This window comes from Macrobrachium rosenbergii, chromosome 33 (genome assembly GCF_040412425.1).
Source record: "Macrobrachium rosenbergii isolate ZJJX-2024 chromosome 33, ASM4041242v1, whole genome shotgun sequence".
Taxonomy (NCBI): domain Eukaryota; kingdom Metazoa; phylum Arthropoda; class Malacostraca; order Decapoda; family Palaemonidae; genus Macrobrachium; species Macrobrachium rosenbergii.
The window spans coordinates 10,096,926-10,116,280 of record NC_089773.1 but is presented as its reverse complement, the minus strand read 5'-3'; the positions used below and the strand labels follow the sequence as shown (position 1 = coordinate 10,116,280).

The 19,355-nt window shown below is 35.8% G+C and overlaps 1 protein-coding gene across 1 annotated transcript in view; it reads right to left on the bottom strand.

Annotated features, from left to right (window-relative positions):
- The window catches only part of LOC136855909 (dual 3',5'-cyclic-AMP and -GMP phosphodiesterase 11-like), a 64,465-nt gene extending 47,434 nt beyond the window's left edge, over window positions 1-17,031 (bottom strand). Inside the window, 3 exon segments of the mRNA XM_067133362.1 lie at window positions 5,190-5,410; window positions 12,082-12,322; window positions 14,013-17,031. Coding sequence (XP_066989463.1) covers window positions 5,190-5,410; window positions 12,082-12,322; window positions 14,013-14,286 — 736 coding nt within the window. The 5' untranslated portion in view covers window positions 14,287-17,031.
- Between the last annotated feature and the right edge of the window lie 2,324 nt (window positions 17,032-19,355).

Genomic DNA, 19,355 nt, shown 5'->3' with positions numbered 1-19,355 from the left:
TAAACTTTATACCCCCGCCCCTAGCCCCCGCCCCCACACCAACTAACAGCACAATACTTCTACCCTTCTTCCCTGGCTAGAGACTTCGGATCCACTTTTGATAGCAGATCCAGTTCCTGTGGTTATCATGTACAATACTGGTTAGCAAGCCTGGATCCTCGTGAAAACCTTTCAGATTGAGAAAGGACATATAATAACCTCTTGGTTAAAGTTCTTCTGGGGAGGTAATGATTAATTGCAAATCTTGTTAATTTTTTTATTTTTGGGTCCAGCTATTCGTTGGTCCTTATCCCCCTCCAAAAAAACTTTATTAGAATTTTTCAATGGCCTTTTGGGTGAATTTGCTTTTATTACGTAAATCTATTGAACCAAAAGAGGCATTCACTTATTCATTATTCAACAATATTAAATTCAAAAAAGTAATTTTTAACTAGGAAAATGTCACAAAACATTCAAAACTCATCCAACACATACATGTCATACAGACTTTCTTGTTTTTGAAACATAACACTTAAACAAACAGAAAAAAAATATGGGTGAACAGATAAGCCACTCTTTGGAAAAGGAGTTACAAAAATGAAAATATTCACGAATAATCCATGAAACATTCACTCCGTACACACACGCATGATAAATACTTGAACGCCTTAAGCCACAAACTGTAAATAAAGATATTATTATTATTATTATTATTATTATTATTATTATTATTATTATTATTATTATTATTATTATTATTATTCAGAAGATGAACCTATTCATATGGAAAAAGCCCACCACAGGGGCCAATGACTTGAAATACACAAATAAAAACATTAAATATTATTATTATTTTTTAATTATTATTCAGAAGACGAACTCTAAAAATCTATAAAAATATAACAGAAGGAAAATGAAGCTCTCAAGAAAATGCAATAAACGCAAAGGGACTTTCTAAAAGGAAATCGTAAAGAAAGAAAGCTGGGAGAGCCCAGTAAAGAAAATGAGAAAATCGCGAAGAAAAAACAATTGCCTTCTCCGCTTTGAGAAAGAGACCGAGCTAAAAATACCGTGCTTGAGGACGAACCCTTCCTCTCTCTCTCTCTCTCTCTCTCTCCACACACACACACGAGAAGATATAAAGAGAGAGGACCTTTCCTCTGATGGGGTTCCCCTGATGAAAACGGCTGTCCCAACAGCCTTCTATTTCCGGACCTCTTCCTCCTGCCGAATATTCGTTTATCTCTTGACTCTTCACCGACTTCGGGGGAGGCGAAAGTCTCCGAAAGCCTCGCTGACTCTTCCCGAATACGCATATACGCCATCCGCACTTTTTCCGTCCGCCCGCAGATCTTAAAAACTACTGAGGCTAGAGGGCTGCAAATTGGTGTGTTGATCATCCACCCTCCAATCATCAGACATACCAAATTGCAGCCCTGTAGCCTCAGTAGTTTTGATTTTATTTAAGGTTAAAGTTAGCCATAATCGTGTTTCTGGCAACGATATAGGATAGGCCACCACCTGGGCCGTTGTTAAAGTTTCATGGGGTGCGGCTCACACAGCATTATACCGAGACCACCGAAAGATAGATCTATTTTCGGTGGCCTTGATTATACGCAGTAGCGGCTGTACAGAAAACTCGACTGCGCCGAAGAAACTTCGGCGCATTTTTACTTGTTCTCTAATTATTTTGGATTAAGTTTTGGGCCATTTATCCCTAAATACGAAATCCAGGTAAACATTTCCCTGCTTACTGTATGTTAATCAACGGATCTGGTATTCTAACTACCTGTGCTATCTGTAACTATAGTCTACTCTCTTTTAGGGGGCGGCTCTCAAACCAAAGATCTATCGTTCCCTTTGAGATCAGACCCCACTTTACCCTTTCGTCGATGACCACAGCCGCTGCGACGCCACGTTACGAAACAAAATCTCATCCTCTTTCGAAATGGCCCCCGAGCTACAATTAGAGCAAGCACTGAACCGCCTCTGTTCTGGGTCTTAAAGCGGACTTTTCTCCCTTTCCTTCAGGCCTGGGCTCCGTGAGGACATCTGATTACCCATCCCGCTGGCCTCTAAACTTAAAGAAATCTACTGTTATACGTAATAAACACTGCAGCCATCCAGCCGCGTTCAAGCCCTCATCAACCTACGGACGTAACGGAAAAGCGTCAGGCGAACTCCCCACCAGAACGCGTCAATCTAAGCGAGGGGACCACCACAGCCGTGCCAAGGTGTCTGCTAGAGTTTGGCACTGGCGCTGAAGTGTGTGAGTGTACATTTCTTTTTTTTTATCAAAGTGCTCTCTCTCTCTCTCTCTCTCTCTCTCTCTCTCTCTCTCTCTCTCTCTCTCTCACTTTGAACTACTAAATATTTCTCTGGTCTGACATATATAAGAGGACTTGAATTTATGCAAAGATCAACATATATATTCTTGTGCGTTTGTAATGTTTGAAGAAACTCATTATATATGTTTATATATGCACCTCTCTCTCTCTCTCTCTCTTTCTTTCTCTCTCTCTCTCTCTCTCTCTCTCTTTTATATATATATATAGACATATATAATATATAATCTATATCTATATACATACATAGCCTATATAAACACAGATCTTAAACTCTCTCTATAAATTTATGCTCTCTCTCTCTCTCTCTCTCTCTCTCTCAACAAGTCCAAAGAACACCACACAAAGCATAGAAACAATTAAGTATGAGGACTGCGGTGGGCTTGTTCCATATGAATAGGGTTCATCTTCTGAATAATAATAATAATAATAATTTTCGGAAGCTTGAATTTCAAGTCAATGGCTCCTGTTCTGGGTTTGTTCCATACGAATAGGGTTCATCTTCTCAATAATAATAATAATAATAATAATAATAATAATAATAATAATAATAATAATAATAATAATAATAATAATAATAATAATAATAATAAAAACTGTAAGACAGTCATATATAGCCAACACGTATCTTCTCAAAAAAGAAAAAAAAAATAAACTTCACTAAATTAATTTCAACATCCACCAACGCAGATTAAATCAGGTTCTAATAAAAAAAAACCACCTATTTCGACAAAACTCCTTTTACGCCAGCGAATGTTGTACACCCTGTCGCCTAAAAAAAAAAAAAAAAAAAAAAAAATGGATTTCTCCCAAATTAGGCCTAAGAGCGAATGATAAAAGATACGGCTCGGACTGAGATGTTATGGCTAATTACATCACGGAAAAGTAACGCCGGATTAACGACATTTCTCTACTCCGGCGTCGTAGGCCTACGAATAATTTTGTATAGTGAGTGCGTGTATTTGTGTGTATATATGTATATTCATGTATGTATGTATGTGTGTGTATGTATGAATGTATGTACTGTATATATATATTGTATTTATGTACGTATGCATGCATGTATGTATATATGTGCATATATGTATACATACAGTAATATATATATCTATATGTGTGTCTGTCTATATATATATATATATATATATATACACATTTATATATATGTATATATACTCTATATATATTTATATATATCCATATATATTTATACGATATACATTTATATATAAATAAATATAGATATATGTATATACCTATATATATACATATACATACACACACACTTACAAACCCAAATAAAATTAAAAACATGAAAGAACTTCATCACAGTCAATTATCACTTCCTAGTTGGCCCCGTTGGCAAGGGTGCCCAGACAACAGAAAGTCAAATAAAAAAAAAAACATTAACAAGGAAGTCAAAGACCTATTTCTTTTTCAACTTCACAAAGTCGGGAATATAGATAAAACAAAATACTTGATGGAAAATGACGTTAATGTATAATATAACCTATGAGAAAATGTCACGACATTTAAATGGAATGGTATTTGTGGTAGAGCATTTCCATAAGTGTGTTAATCATGTATGTATGGTACAATGACCAAATCAGATTAGCATGTATTACAATCTATGCGCACAAACCAAATATATCCATATATACTGTACTTATTATGAACGTATAACAGTGTACCTACACACATATACACATATATATATATATATATATATATATATATATATATATATATATATATATATATATATATATATATATATATATATATATATATATATATATATATATATATATATATATATATATATATATATATATATATATATATATATATATATATATATATATATAATATAATTAGAAATAGCACAAACTCGTAATCCAAAAGGTAACTGTCAGTTATTTACATTAATATAAAAAGTTCAGTAACTAATACATTACGAACAATTAACCCTTTTATAAAAAAAAAAAACAGCCTTCAAACTAAAACCTTCTCCCGGAAACATCTCAATATCTTCGCTAAAATTTTTGTGTAGTAAATAAAATTAACGTAATTTTTCAGAAATGTATTTCACTACTGACGTTTGTACGTAGTTGCAGTGAAATGACTCCCAATACAAGTGACAACGTCGCTTGTATATCAATTTTCAATCATTATTTTCTCATGACAAACTAATGAATATCTACAATGTGTAGAACTGTCAACGTCGAGAACAGGAGTAATTTTGCACAAGGTCCACAATAATATATCAATGGTAGAATGAGACTTTATAAAAATGTATAAAGTATAAGGTCCACAATAATATACTTTATATAAATGTATAAAGTCCCACATTCTACCATTTATTTATTACTGTGGACCTTATACAGAAATATCTACAATGTCGCTTATGTTTCATTTTTCCAATTATTATTTTCTTTATTGCATGCTAAATGAATTTTACATCTTAAAACACTCACATATAGTCGTATTTAAAAAATTACTTCAGTAACTTATAGTTAGTTATAGCCTTTTATTAAACTCTCTCAGTACATCTTATTCCAGCCATTTAAAACGTCTCCATTGTCATTAAAACTATATATATATATATATATATATATATATATATATATATATATATATATATATATATATAAATCTTAAATAAATATATAAATAAAATAAATAAATGAATACATACAGTACCTTTCACTTAGATATCCCTTCTATTACACTCTGTTAATATGTCTAATTTCAGCCATTTAAAACGTCACTTAAATAAATATATATATATACAAAATAAATCAATAAATCAATCAATCAATAAATAAAATTACCAACCCCTTTTTCATTCATCCCAAGACTTACCTGAGGACGCCCTCGAACCCGGGGGCTGACCGGAGTGGGAGTTACTCCCGTTGGGAGCGCTGCCGTCGCCCGGGCACGGGGCGGACGCCCCCGAACTCCCGGGGCCTCCGCAGCCTGTGCCCGGGCCGCCCAAACCCATATACGTGCCGCCGGAAGACCCCATGTTCTGCGGAAGGGCGTGGGACATGAGCCACGCATCCACCATGTGTCTTGAGGCTTTTCTGGAATTAGGTGGAAGGGAGATGTCAGATATTGGTACAGGTGGTTATTTATACAGAGACAAGGCCCTTAAACATACACATGCACATACATACACACACATACATTAGTATACATATATATATATATAATATATATATATACTGTATATATATATATATATATATATATATATATATATATATATATATATATATATATATATAAATATATATATATATATTTTCAAACACTGACCAAACTGTAATTATGAATAATGAGCGACAGAAGTAAGTCGGTGTTACGTTTGAAGGTATGCGAGTGATGTGTGTATTACCAATGGCAAGCTATCTATCTATCTATCTATCTATATATCTATCTATCTATATATACACATAAAATCCCACTGACGCATGATTTACATATAAACACTCCACCACAAGGAAAAAAAAAAAAAAAAGTATATAAAACCTAACGCTTTCGAATCTATACCAGGGCCATTTTGAGAACACAGATACACTAATGGTAGAACTTCCCAATACATGCTCTATTGAGGGGCAGTACAAACGAACATATAAGCAATGAAAACCAAAGATTCACACCTGACAGGTGCAAGGGGGTGGGGCCGTAGAACTCATTAGTGCCTGAGTTCCAACACTCCATTTAAAAACCTGTTTACCCTTGCCAACTAGCCCTCTTAAAATCTAGACATTTTACATATTTCTTCTGAAACTGACGGATCAAGCTGAGACACGCATAGACTGATGATTGTATTTCATGAAAAACTTTCTTTCATAAGACTTTTTTTTAATGGATTAAGCTTAGATAATAATCGTATTGCATAAAAACTTTCCCTTCTATAAAACTAGACTCAATGATGTTTCTTCCTTTTTGCATTATTAAAATAATGTTCTATAATGGTCAAACTGGAAAATCATTGGAAAAGTGAACAGAGGAGCATAAAAAAAGATAAAGATATAAAAATGTACAAGATATAAAAATGTACGGGATATAAAAATGCACAAGATATGCACACGTGAAAGTGGAATTTTCGTACACGTCAGTGATAACAATCGCATAACAATCATACAATCAGTCGGGCCCGGCAACAAAAACAAGATGGTCCTTAGCAATAATAAGCAAGGCCACCGAGGTGCCAACCCCCAAAAGTTAAGCAGGTGTTCATACCATAAATTTTGGGGTCCAAATCTACCAGCTAACATATATACATATATATATATATATATATATATATATATATATATATATATATATATATATATATATATATATATATATATATATATACTAAACCCAAGGTTATCGCAGCAGAATACATCCGACGTTCACTGCAACTCGAGGAGATAAAGAAGCAATGAAAAATAAAAATAAAATAAATCAAAAAAACTGGACAGAAGAATTTTCAACACTAGATAAAGGAACGTTGCCATGGCAACGCCTTTTTTGTTCTATTCTCGCCTATTTCGATACGATGGGAAATTTCTTCTGCTGAGAGAGAGAGAGAGAGAGAGAGAGAGAGAGAGAGAGAGAGAGAGAGAGAGAGAGAGAGAGAGAAATATTACATAGGTTTATTCGTGAATACAAACACACACATAAATACTGTACATATATATATATATATATATATATATATATATATATATATATATATATATATATATATATATATATATATATATATATATATATATATATATTATCCACACATATATATTATCCATGCAACGCTTGCAACGCTCCATTTCCTCCCCGGCGTGGAATCCCAAGATGTGCAATCGATGAAAATTGTACGGTCGATGCAAGGACGCAGCTTCGTGCAAGAAGGGCATACCTCTTGGCAATTTCGTAATGAACTGCGCTAGTTGCATAACTGAAGCCCCTTTTTTCTTTTTTAAGTTTGTTTCTTTTTAAGTTTGGTCTTTAATTTTTATTTTTTTACCGTGCTACTATTCCTAATACTATTCTTATTTATAATATTATAACAGAAAAACAAAATAATAGCCTATTTGAACACATTTTTCTATTTACCAAGCACAGTTAAGTTTTCGGGTCTGTTAGGAAACCTTATTTATCGATTGAATACATTAACACAGTCCGACTTTGTTGGCGAAGGTACTTCTATTATTAATACTAACAATTTTGATTCCTGGATCTACCTTCTGGGTCTAACAGGGTTAAATCACTGAGAAAGATACGAACAATAAGTAAAAAATGAGTCGCAAGTTTCTTCGGCGCAATCGAGTTTTCTGTACAGCGTATAATCAAGGCCACCGAAAACAGATCTATCTTTCGGTGGTCTCGGTATAATGCTGTATGAGCCGCGGGCCATGATACTTTAACCACTGCCCGGTGGTGGCCTGTCTTATATCGCTGCCAGACGCACGATCATGGCTAACTTTAACCTTAAATCAAATGAAAGCTACTGAGGCTAGAGGGCTGCAATTTGGTATGTCTGGTGATTGGAGAGTGAATGATAAACATACCAATTTGCAGCCCTCTAGCCCCGGTAGTTGTTAAGATTTGAGGGCGGACAGAAAGACAAAGCCGGCACAGTAGTTTTCTTGATGACTGACAACGCCATGAATCTTGATGTATAAGTAAAGGACGAGCGCTGGGACCTATGAGGTCATTCAGCGCTGAAAATAATGTTGAAGCAATTGTTAGCAAAGAGTGGAAAGTAAGATGGAAGAAAGAGAACATGGACGGAGGTACAGTCAAAGAAATGAAAGGGGTCGCAGCTAGGGCCCGAAGAGACGCTGCAACGAACCCTAAGTAATGCCTACAGTGCACTGCATGAGGTGCACTGGCGGCTTACACAAACACAACACAAACACAACACGGCTGAACTCACAACCTTCTTGGGGGAAGCAACAACAATGATGATAAAAGTTCAGGCACATCAAGTATTCGGAAATGTTCCATAACAAGTTGTAGTTGTAGGTTCCCACAAGTTCCCATCAGTTCCGGTTGCAAGAAGGGAATCTGTCCTAATTATTATCGACAGCAGACCTTGACTGCGGCCGTCACCTCTGACCTTAAAGAGCTGACCTTAAATACACTCATTTAGCAACGAATCACCATTAAAGTTATTCCATATATGGAGCACTGACACCTGTCAAAAATTGTTGTAATGGTTGTGAATATTTCCATGGCTTCTTATTCTCAAATCTGACCTGATTTCTACCAGAAGGTCATCCTCTGTAGAAAGTGACTTTATCAGCTGAGTTTCGTCAAGAATCGTCTATTCGTGAGGTGTGACGTTTAAGCCATAAATGCGGTGACAGGCAGATAAGCATCGGTGATAACATTTTTTTCAACATTATTCAGTTTCACTGTCTTTTCATTTTATTTTTAAGAGTTTTTAATTTCCTCTCTCGTATAATCTGTTTTGATTCTCAAGCATAACGTGCCTTTAAACCGGATATTTCTAAGACTATATATATATATATATATATATATATATATATATATATATATATATATATATATATATATATATATATATATATATATATATATATATATATATAAACATGTCTGAACTCAACTTTAATATACTAATTTTAAAATCATTAACACAACTTTAAGCTACTAATTTTTAAATCTTTTCAAGACACAAGACACACCCAATTAACGAATCCAGGCGCGAGTATCAGTGAAAATATGTACTTTAAAAAAAAATGGAACTCATGCAATTTTTTGTTTTCAGTTTTCTTAAAATGCCAGACATTATCTTAACTGACATCGACAACTACCCGCTTCTGCGATTCCTGTGGCCGTTTTCTCTCTCTCTCGCTTTTTTGCACGAGAATTTTTATTCACCGGAAGCGCGCATACCGAGACATTTCCGTTTTCTTTCGTACCGAGACATTTCCGTTTTCTTTCGCGCACACCAGGAAACTGTCGGTTTCTTTTTAAAATCGGAATCGCTGACAATATCAGTGACGAAGCGATGGTGGAAATTCTTTACCCAACCCAAAATATGATCGACTCTTCCTTTTTCATGGCGAATATTTAAAAAGACAATTTCCTCGTTTATTTAATATGTAAGATTTTTTTTTCTGTGTTTCGCTTTCCTTCCTCTTATTTCTTCCTAATGAACACCTTAATATTCTTTGGAGGCTTAGAGAGTTCCAAGGCAGTGGCCCCTGTGGTGGGCTTGTTTCATATGAATAGGGTTCAACTTCTGAATAATAATAATAATAATAATAATAATAATAATAATAATAATAATAATAATAATAATAATAATTTATTTTTTCCAGTGCCTCTTTTACCAGAGAAACAAAGCAAAACGACAGAAAATTATTATTTCCTTGGTGAATTTCATAATGGCTGAATAACTCATAATGACTATATGTTTGTTAAAGCTGGCTTTAATCTTAAACGCAATATCTTCTTGTTCAAACAAATGAAAGCTTCTTTTCAAACAATCCCACGGAGTGGTCAGTAATAAATTCAATACTACTACAGGATTTAATCACCTACTAAAGTACACTATGCGTCAAAGGAAGTTAGTATTACAATTTTCATTTAATTCTGCGGAGCATGAAACTATGTGATTAGCCTCTACCACTATGGTCAGGAAGAAGGGAGTGAGGCTTGCAACTTCATCCCTAAACACACGCTTCGCAATCTGAAGGATTTACGAGATTCATAAAATTCTTCTCTCACGCCAAGCAAAGATCCCAGGTTCGACTCCTGGGCGAGGAGGAGCAGATACACACGCTCTGATTAAAACTCAAAAGAGCCTGGGCTAATGAGGGTATGGGGCTGGCAACCTCATCTCATCCCGAAATTCTCTCTCTCTCTCTCTCCCTCAGTTCCCGATAAGTTGTAGGTGACATTCTATTCCTCTATTGATCTCTCTGAGGTCTCGTGATGGAATACTTCCGAAAATCTCTCTCTCTCTCTCTCTCTCTCTCTCTCTCTCTCTCTCTCTCTCTCTCTGACGGAAAAGGCAGGCATATATGCGCGCTTGTATGTGTGTGTTCATTAATTATGGCAATAATAAAGCAACCTGATTGCTATTATTGCTTTCCCAGAAGCCATTCCACTGCTAACTTTCATACCACACTACGCACGCAATAAGTGTTGCATCATTAGCGACTGACAGAACCCTTTTCATTCCTTTTACTGTACCTCCGTTCATATTCTCTTTCTTCCATCTTGCTTTCCTCAACCCCTGATGACAATTGTTTCATAATTTAACTGCGAGGTTTTCCTCCTATTACATTTTTCAAAGCTGAATGACCTCTTAGGTCCCAGCGATTGGCCTCTGGCCTTAATTTTATATTACAACTCCAACGCTGAAGAAAGAATTCCCATCCAAGCTTCTAAATTTTTAAAGACACTATCATCGAAAAAAAAACATTACCGGAGAAATGTCTACAAAAAAATCAAACGTCAAAAAAAAAGATTAAAAAAATAATATAAAAAAATAAAAATAAAACAAAATATTGAGCCAAACAACTTCAAAAATAAAGATAAAAAAACAACAAAAACACATCGGAAAAACAACAAAAACTCTTGACCCAAAAGCAGTGACGAAAACAAAAATTAAAAAAAAAGTAAAAAGACAAAAAAAATCGAAACGAACGCTCCCAGTAAACAAAAGCCGGCGGAATCTACCCGGAACGATAATAAGCGGGAGACGAAGCGTTCCCGGACGCGCTTCCAGCCATCTGCATTAAACATTCCCTCGACCGTTGGCGGAGCAACAGCCTGTGCATATTGCATGACGCAAGCAAGCAAACGTACCTGGGCGATAGTGGGGAGGAATTTCGATTTGGTGAAGGGAATGGGAGGGAGAGAAGAAGAAGAAGAAGAGGTTGTTGGTCCGGAAGAATGGGGAGGAAGGGATTATATATAAGGGTTCATTTCAAACTTGAAAATCACACCAATTGAGATCACATAAATTGTTTAAACTTGTCGTAACCATTTTTTTTAAGAGACCAATTTAAATTTTGAAAACTACATAGAACGAAAACATAAAATTCATATCCTACGTTTGATAAAGATGAATACATTGCAAAGTTGCAAAGCAACATAAATATTAAAATTCAAAACGAACGTTTTTCTTTATCAATCTCTAATTTTAATTATGTTAACTGTAACGAATATTACCTTACAAAAACTCTAAAATAATCATGAACAATTACCGTTCAGAATAATTATGTAAGGATTACATTTAAGATAATCATGTAAGAATTACCTTATAACATAATCGTGGAAGATTTACCTGATTAAATAATCATGAAAAATTACCTTTCAAAATAATCATGGAGGAATAACATTTATAATTACACGTAAGAGTTACCTTTATAAAATAATCATGGAAGATTTACCAGATGAAATAATCGTGAAAAATTGCCTTTCAAAATAATCACGTAAGAATTACATTAAAATGGATCAAGTACGAATCAACTTTTAAAATAATCGTGGAAAATCTACTAGACAAAATAATAAAGAAAAATTGCCTTTTAAAATAATCACGCAAGAATTATACCTTTCGAAATAATCACATAAGAATTACATTTAAAATAATCATGGACGACTCACCTGGCAAAACAATCACGGGGAAAAAATTACCTTTGAAAACAATCGCGTCAGAATTACATTAAAAAAAAATAATTTAGCAATTACATTAAAAAATAATCGCGAAACGAATTACCTTATAAAATAATCGTGGACGAAATCCTGATGCTCGTCCAGCCACGCCTCCATGCGGGCACATTCTGGGTCATAGTTTAACAGGGGGGAGTGCCCCGACGGGCCACCCCCAGCCCCGCCCACGGTCAGCTCTCCTCCGCCGATGGGCACGCCGCCGCCCGCGGCCACGCCCTCCAAGCTGCTGACCTCGCCTGACCCGCCTCCTGGGCTTGTCTTGATCTCATCGTTGTGGCTGCTCCAACCTGTTGATGATTTAATGTTACTGTAGGCTTTTAGTTTGTTTAATAATAATAATAATAATAATAATAATAATAATAATAATAATAATAATAATAATAATAATAATAATAATAATAATAATGATGATAGTTAATAAAAAAGTTAATAAAATTATATATTAATATATATATATATATATATATATATATATATATATATATATATATATATATATATATATATATATATATATATAATTTCTTAATAAAAAAGATGATATTATACTGCCAGGCAATTAACAAATAAAAAATAACTGAAAGCTAAAAAAAAAATACAATTTCTTAAGTAACATATGAAAATTAACAATACTAACAACACCATGAATATCACAATGAAAACAACATTATTCAAAGAAATACAACACAGGTTATTAACAAGTTTATTACCTTACGAAAACAGAACGTAAAAATAAAGAATCTTATTTAAAAATGCAAAAAATAAAAAATTATTTTGTTAACCAACCATATTCATACAGGTAACTTTTTTATTATATCTTTCGAATCTTCATAAAAAATGAAAAAAATATTGTGTACATAATTCTTGCAAACTAATATTTATCATAATAATAAATAAAATATACGTAAATGATTGAAGATTTTCAATTTTGCGAAAATGCACTTAGGGACATTTGATCTCCCAGGGGCTAGTACTAAACACGGCGAAATACATTTGATCCCCAAAGGGGCTGGTACTAAACACTGCGATATACGTTTGACAGCCAGTGTACCCAATGACTGTTTCGCCGTGTTTAGTACTAGCCCTCACGCGGAATTGGAGTTCGGACCGGAAACGAACTTCTACCATTCACACAACCAAAGATTTTGTTTCAATAAAGTGTCAAGAAGCAACGTTTATATATGTAACGAAAACAAGGCTATCAAAGTCTTACGTGAAGTCTTTTTGAGGTGGAACCACGAACGTAAAACTTGAAACTTTATAGAATAAATCGTCGGTGTAGATCGTACAAAGAAGTTGAATCTATATAGCAAAAGATGGTATCTCTCTTTCTCTCTTTTCGCAGTAGATAGCCGCATTGAAAACAAATCCGCGGAAAAACAGAAATTGACAAAAATCTATGCAAATGAGCAGTCGACTTGCATCTGACGAGATTTTTCTTTTTATACATCATGGATAATTCATGTTACTGTTTGAGAGTTCAGTATTTTGCAACTGACAGCTTACGAGAGCTTGCAAATCGAACAAAGTAATAAGATTTGTACTCTTTTCTAATTTTGCAAATCTTGAAGTTAAAGCCACTTATATTTTTTTTTCTGGGGGCAGCAGAGTGGGCAGAGAGGTCGTATGACCTTGCTACAATGACATTACAGGTCAAAAGACGCATCCATACGTAACTACATCAATTTTGATAAAACAAGGTTATTCAATGTTGAAAATCTCTGAGCAAATCTCAGGTCCTTTACCCAAAGGTTAACAATGACTCTTTATAAATATATATATATATATCAATTACATCTTTACTTTGGAGTGGGTGCACCCATATGAAAAAGAATTCTAAGAAAATAAAACTATAAATCTATAATGAAATTCCCAAATCTTTCTTTGTGGGCGGGGCTACAGAGAAATGACGTCACGCCATCCCACCGAGGGCACGCCGAACCTGAACTCTTTATAGACACCTCTTCTCCCACCCACCCGCGCAACAGAAGGTCGTCGACGAATCGGGCGACGTGGCCTCGTGGGCGGAGAGAGGGCGCGGGTGCCACGCCTCCTGGCGCCAGTGCTGCCAGCGGCGCCGACGCCCCTGGCCATCCTGCTCCTCTCTCTCGTGGTGAGGCGCCCTCCGGCGGTACTGGTCATGGATCCCGGAGGAGTATGAGGACGCTGACGAAGGCCTCTGGTGTTGGTGGTGCTGGTGGTGGTGGTTCTTGCCACAGATGCTCAGCGCATTGGACGCCCCTTGCCCCATGCTACCTCAGAGGGGCGCCTGGGAGTACCCGACATAATGGGCACGCGGCGCCACCCTACAGAGATACATGTGCGCCAAGGGCACCGCCCTGAGATCCTCTCCTGAGGGTTACCTTCGCTGTTCTTGTGGCAGGGTTTATAATACTATGATTTTGTCGAGGTTTGTCCGAAATGTTATTTTACGTTGCCCTTAAAAAGACTTATTTTCAATCTTTCTTTCTTTATTCGTTCTCCTCCACATTCTCTTCCGCTTCCCACAATTTCTTTCTATATATATTCATCAAGCTTTCTATTTTATTCCATCACCGACTTATATCCTTCATTTACTTTTTACCTGTCTCTCTTTTTTTTCAGTTACGTTTCTTGCATTCAACTAATTTTCTGTTCATTTCGTTATCAACATTTTTTCCTTTCCTTTTATGATTTCTTCACTTTCCTGTACATTTTGTTAATCTTTATTCTAGCTTCCCCCACCCCTCACTGAACTTTTCTTCGTGACTTCACATCCATTTTGTTTCCTTTTATATTTCCCTCTTTAGTCTTTTCCCTGCTTCATTCCACAATTTACTTTAGTTTTCTTTATTCCTTTCTTTCACTTTCGACAGAATATTCTGACAGACGCAAGTGACGAGCAATATATTTCTCAAATTTTTCTTTCCGTTTTGCAGAATCACATTCGAATATCAGGTCCAACAGTTAAATCGTGTAATTTCTGTGGTAATCCAGTAATTTAAAAAACTCCTTAAATGATTTGTTAATTGATTAATCAACAAATGACAATAGTTTGGAAATTCCTTCAATTGTTTGGTAATTTAGCAACTGGTAACTGCCGACTTTCATATATCCTTAAAACAAATTGTAATAACTTAACATACAGTAATATCTAATTGGTAATTTCTCCACGAATGTGTAATGCATCAACAATCGTACGTTATGATTACAATACGCAACTACAATTCATCCCAGCCATGGTTAATAGAGTACATTCAAAAGAAACAATGTTTCATTCGAACAGCTAATTGTCAAGTCTGGTATTTATTTCCATACAATACAACGGCAGGGTTGAGTTGTCATGGGAAACAATGAGTCATGAGGATTCGGTATTTCTTAGTGTTTCGATTTCGACACAAGCAATGTTTTTCAGGTTCAAATTAATGGCAGAGTGTATATACTCGTATGTCTCGTTACTGTACTTTTCAGGGTTCACTATGGAAAGATCCGACGTGCTTACCTTGTTATTACACTTTCGATAATTAAAAAGAAATTACGTTCAGTTTGATAAAACCCTTTATACACCCTTATGACAGTGGATTAAAAATACGATAGTCATATACGCCTTTACCTTCATATTTTCCATTTTTTTTTTACTCTGCGCAAAAACAAGAAATCTCAAAAGTTATTCAAAGTTCTTTTAACAGTCTCAGTATTAACACATAATCTACCCAAAATGCACACACACCATTTTTTCCAGATTTCCTGATGGATAGTGACACTGGGAATACATTGAGGTCCTTTGTATTCATATGATCAGACTCGTTTGAAAGACTTATTCTCGACATTTCGGTCTCTCTAGAGTCTAGACCAAGCTGGTTTACAAATATCTGACATCAACGGTTTAGTAAGAACCTGCAATATCGCTTTTATTTCCATAGAAATCATTTCAGATTCTACCTTAATGATAAATAAAGATATAATTTGTTTCAATCACTTATAAATGCTGTAAAGTTACAAAAAGGTACGTTCCACAGGGACATATATAAAAGCTAAAACATTTACCAGGATTTTACTTTGACGATTCGAGTGCAGGGCATGACAGCCAAAAGTTATTTTGGTCCTTAATACTTTGGCCACTAAGTTAGGTTAGGTTTGATAAGTTAGGTTAGATTAGTCAGGTTGGGGTCAACATGACTGGAATCCGAAGATGCCTGTTGAGGCACATAGCAAACTGTCAAGGGTTTGATATAATAAATAAGAAAAGTCATAACCTGGATGACTCAAATATCGATAGATGTAAATAAAAATATCTGAAATGGTCATCAAAATGAGAAATGGCTCGCCTTATCTTTTTACTTCTAATTTATATTATTATTCCTACTCTCTCTACCTTTTCTACTTGGCAAATGTAAGGGAAAATCACCAGAAGTAATTAAAAAAATAATAAACTTTATCCTGGAAATACCCCAGTTATAAAATACACCAAATGACGTTTCTTTGAAAAATCGTCATTACTGAAAAATAAATGGCATCTGGCAACTCGTACGTCAAGAGTTTCCAGAAACTCCCAAGCAGCGCTTCCCCTTCTTTTCAACGAGTCCTAATTACAACTTCCTTTCAAGTTCACTTCATCATATAAACAGATTTTTAAGTTGCCCAAACCTTTCTTAGGTGTCCAGAAGCACGGTGAATTTATGTATTAAAAAAAGGGGGGGGCCACTATTGAAAAAATCTCTTCATTTTACATAAAGGCTGATAAAGGTTTTCCGACTTTTCCTAATTGTCCCTTATCGTAAAGTCCATCTTCCCATAGCGCAGGTTATTCCTTTTAATATATTCATAAGACTTTCTTTGGAGCTTAGAAGCATGGAAAATTTATGTGAAAGGAAAGTCTTTTCTCATCTAAGTCTTCTCAGAGACTCCTCAGGGAGAGGGAAAAGTGGGGAGGAAGGGGGTAATTTTTATTACAATAAGCCTAAAGATGATTGTTCTATCTTGTACATCGGCGGCTAGAGTCCTTTGCTTAAAAGTTTTCTTTGCAAGAAAGAGATGATTATGCAAGGTCTTTACAAATCTTTCTTTGCATTGATAAAAACCAGCCCTGTTTCTCAGTCATTTCTGGATTTTTGAAAACTCTTTTGATAAAAAATCCTGTTTCTCAATCACTTCCTGAAAGGTTTTTGAGAACTCTCTCTCTCTCTAACTCTTGATAAAAACCAGACCCTGTTTCTCAGTCACTTTCTGGAAGGTTTTTGAAAACTCTCTCTCTCTCTCTAACATTGATAAAAACCAAACCTGTTTCTCAATCACTTTCTGGAAGGTTTTTGAGAACTCTCTCTCTCTCTCTCTCTCTCTCTCTCTCTCTCTCTCTCTCTCTCTCTCCTTTCAGAAAATCTAGCTTCATTTATCTGAGAAATCTTTACTCGAGAAAAAATTCTAGCAGTTTCTCTTATCAAATGATAAATTCTGTAAATTTTCCTCCCATTTCTCAGTCTAAAGAAACAGTCTGTGTCCTCTCTCTCTCTCTCTCTCTCTCTCTCTCTCTCTCTCTCTCTCTCTCTCTCTCTCTCTCTCTCTCCTTTCAGAAGATCTAGCTTCATTTATCTGAGAAATCTTCACCCAGGAAAAAATACTAGCAGTTTCTCTTATCAAATGATAAACTCTGTAAATTCTCCTCCCATTTCTCAGTCTAAAGAAGCAGTCTCTCTCTCTCTCTCTCTCTCTCTCTCTCGACATACCACACATTCTTAAAAACCAACTACTCTCGAGGGCGGTATTATCCACTTGTAAAAACTTTCTTTTCAGGCGTAGGCAGTGGGCGTTTGGAGGGCGGGGTGAGGGGGTGGGGTGGGCGTGATCTGTATTTCGTCGGGAGGTCAGGTAGTAGGGGGGAGGAAGGGGGGGTCAGAAGATTAACCTCCTTCACGTTTCCTTCAAGTCCAGGTTCTTTACTGGCCCCTGTTTTTCGTAAGTCCTATATTCCTATATATTTCTAAGTGGGGGAGCGCCCTTGAAGACGTGGGGTGGGGGGAGGTTAGTGAGATCCATCTCTCTTGGGTCAATCCTTTCATTTGGAAGCATTTTTTTTTCCCGAGAGGGATAATCTCCCACTTAGATGAAAAGACAACTCACAATAGAGAATGCCTTTATATTTTGGACATTGATGCATCTCCACACAAACACACACAGCTGAAAGTGGTGACGATCAGTCACACCAAGCTGCTGCTGTTTTCGATTAGAGCCAGACTTGTGCTGGCACGGGCTCTTGCTCCTAAGAACAGCTCGTCATGATACCATGGCAGTAACAGGCAAAGTTCACTTGATAGTATTACTGACGTCGATTCGATGAATGGAATAACTACCTACATACTTAAATAACAGTATTTGTTTGCCTGCAAGCAGGCATAAGGAAACCCAAAAGCAGGTATATCATAATAAATACACATCTATAGGAATATGAAGCATAAATAAATGCTCAAATATAATGGACGAAAAAATTGTAAAATTACATTTTGAATACTTATTTAATCTATCTCTTTCAGTGTCTGAGAATCGTAAATCTCTCTCTCTCTCTCTCTCTCTCTCTCTCTCTCTCTCTCTCTCTCTCTCTCTCTCTCTCTCTCTCTCTCTCTCTCTCTCCACAGCAAACTCAAGAACCACTGCAAACCCAGATTAAATTTTCTGGTCCATCTCGAAGATTGATATTAACCTATCTTGCCTAAATTGAGGGGTTGGGGTAGGTAGAAGAAGAAGAAGAAGAAGAAGAAGAAGAGAGGAGGAGGAGGAGGAGGAGGAGGAGGAGGAGGAGGAGGAGGAGGAGGAGGAGGAGGAGGAGGAGGAGGAGCAAGGGTAGAAAGCAACGATCAGCAGATACCAACCAATTTGTTTTAATCTGTTGGAATCAAACACAAACATCGAGTTCACCCCAGGGTCAGATTTCACATGTCAAGCAATTTTCCCCTTTATATTTTCAACTCTTTTTTTTATACCTTTTAAACAGTGAGTTGGTAGACGTGAGTCGAGACCTTATTTTTCTATTTTTTTTAACGCTACGAACCATTCTTCTTCATTTCCAAGTGTTTTCAACAAATAATCCAGATAGTTTTCTTCATTTTTCGCCTATCTGTTCAACGAGTTGGAGGAGGCGTCGAGTTAATGCATCGTATATACTCGTATATCTCTGTCTACTAAGCAATTTTTCAGTCCAAGAATTCAAACGGCCGTGACGCAATCACATTTCATTATATTTCATGAAATGTTCCCAAACATTCGTTCAATTCGCGGTAGACAAAAAAAGAAAACCTCCCGACACTTGAAGAATTGTTTCCATTCGCGACAATTTTGTTCCAATTTTGT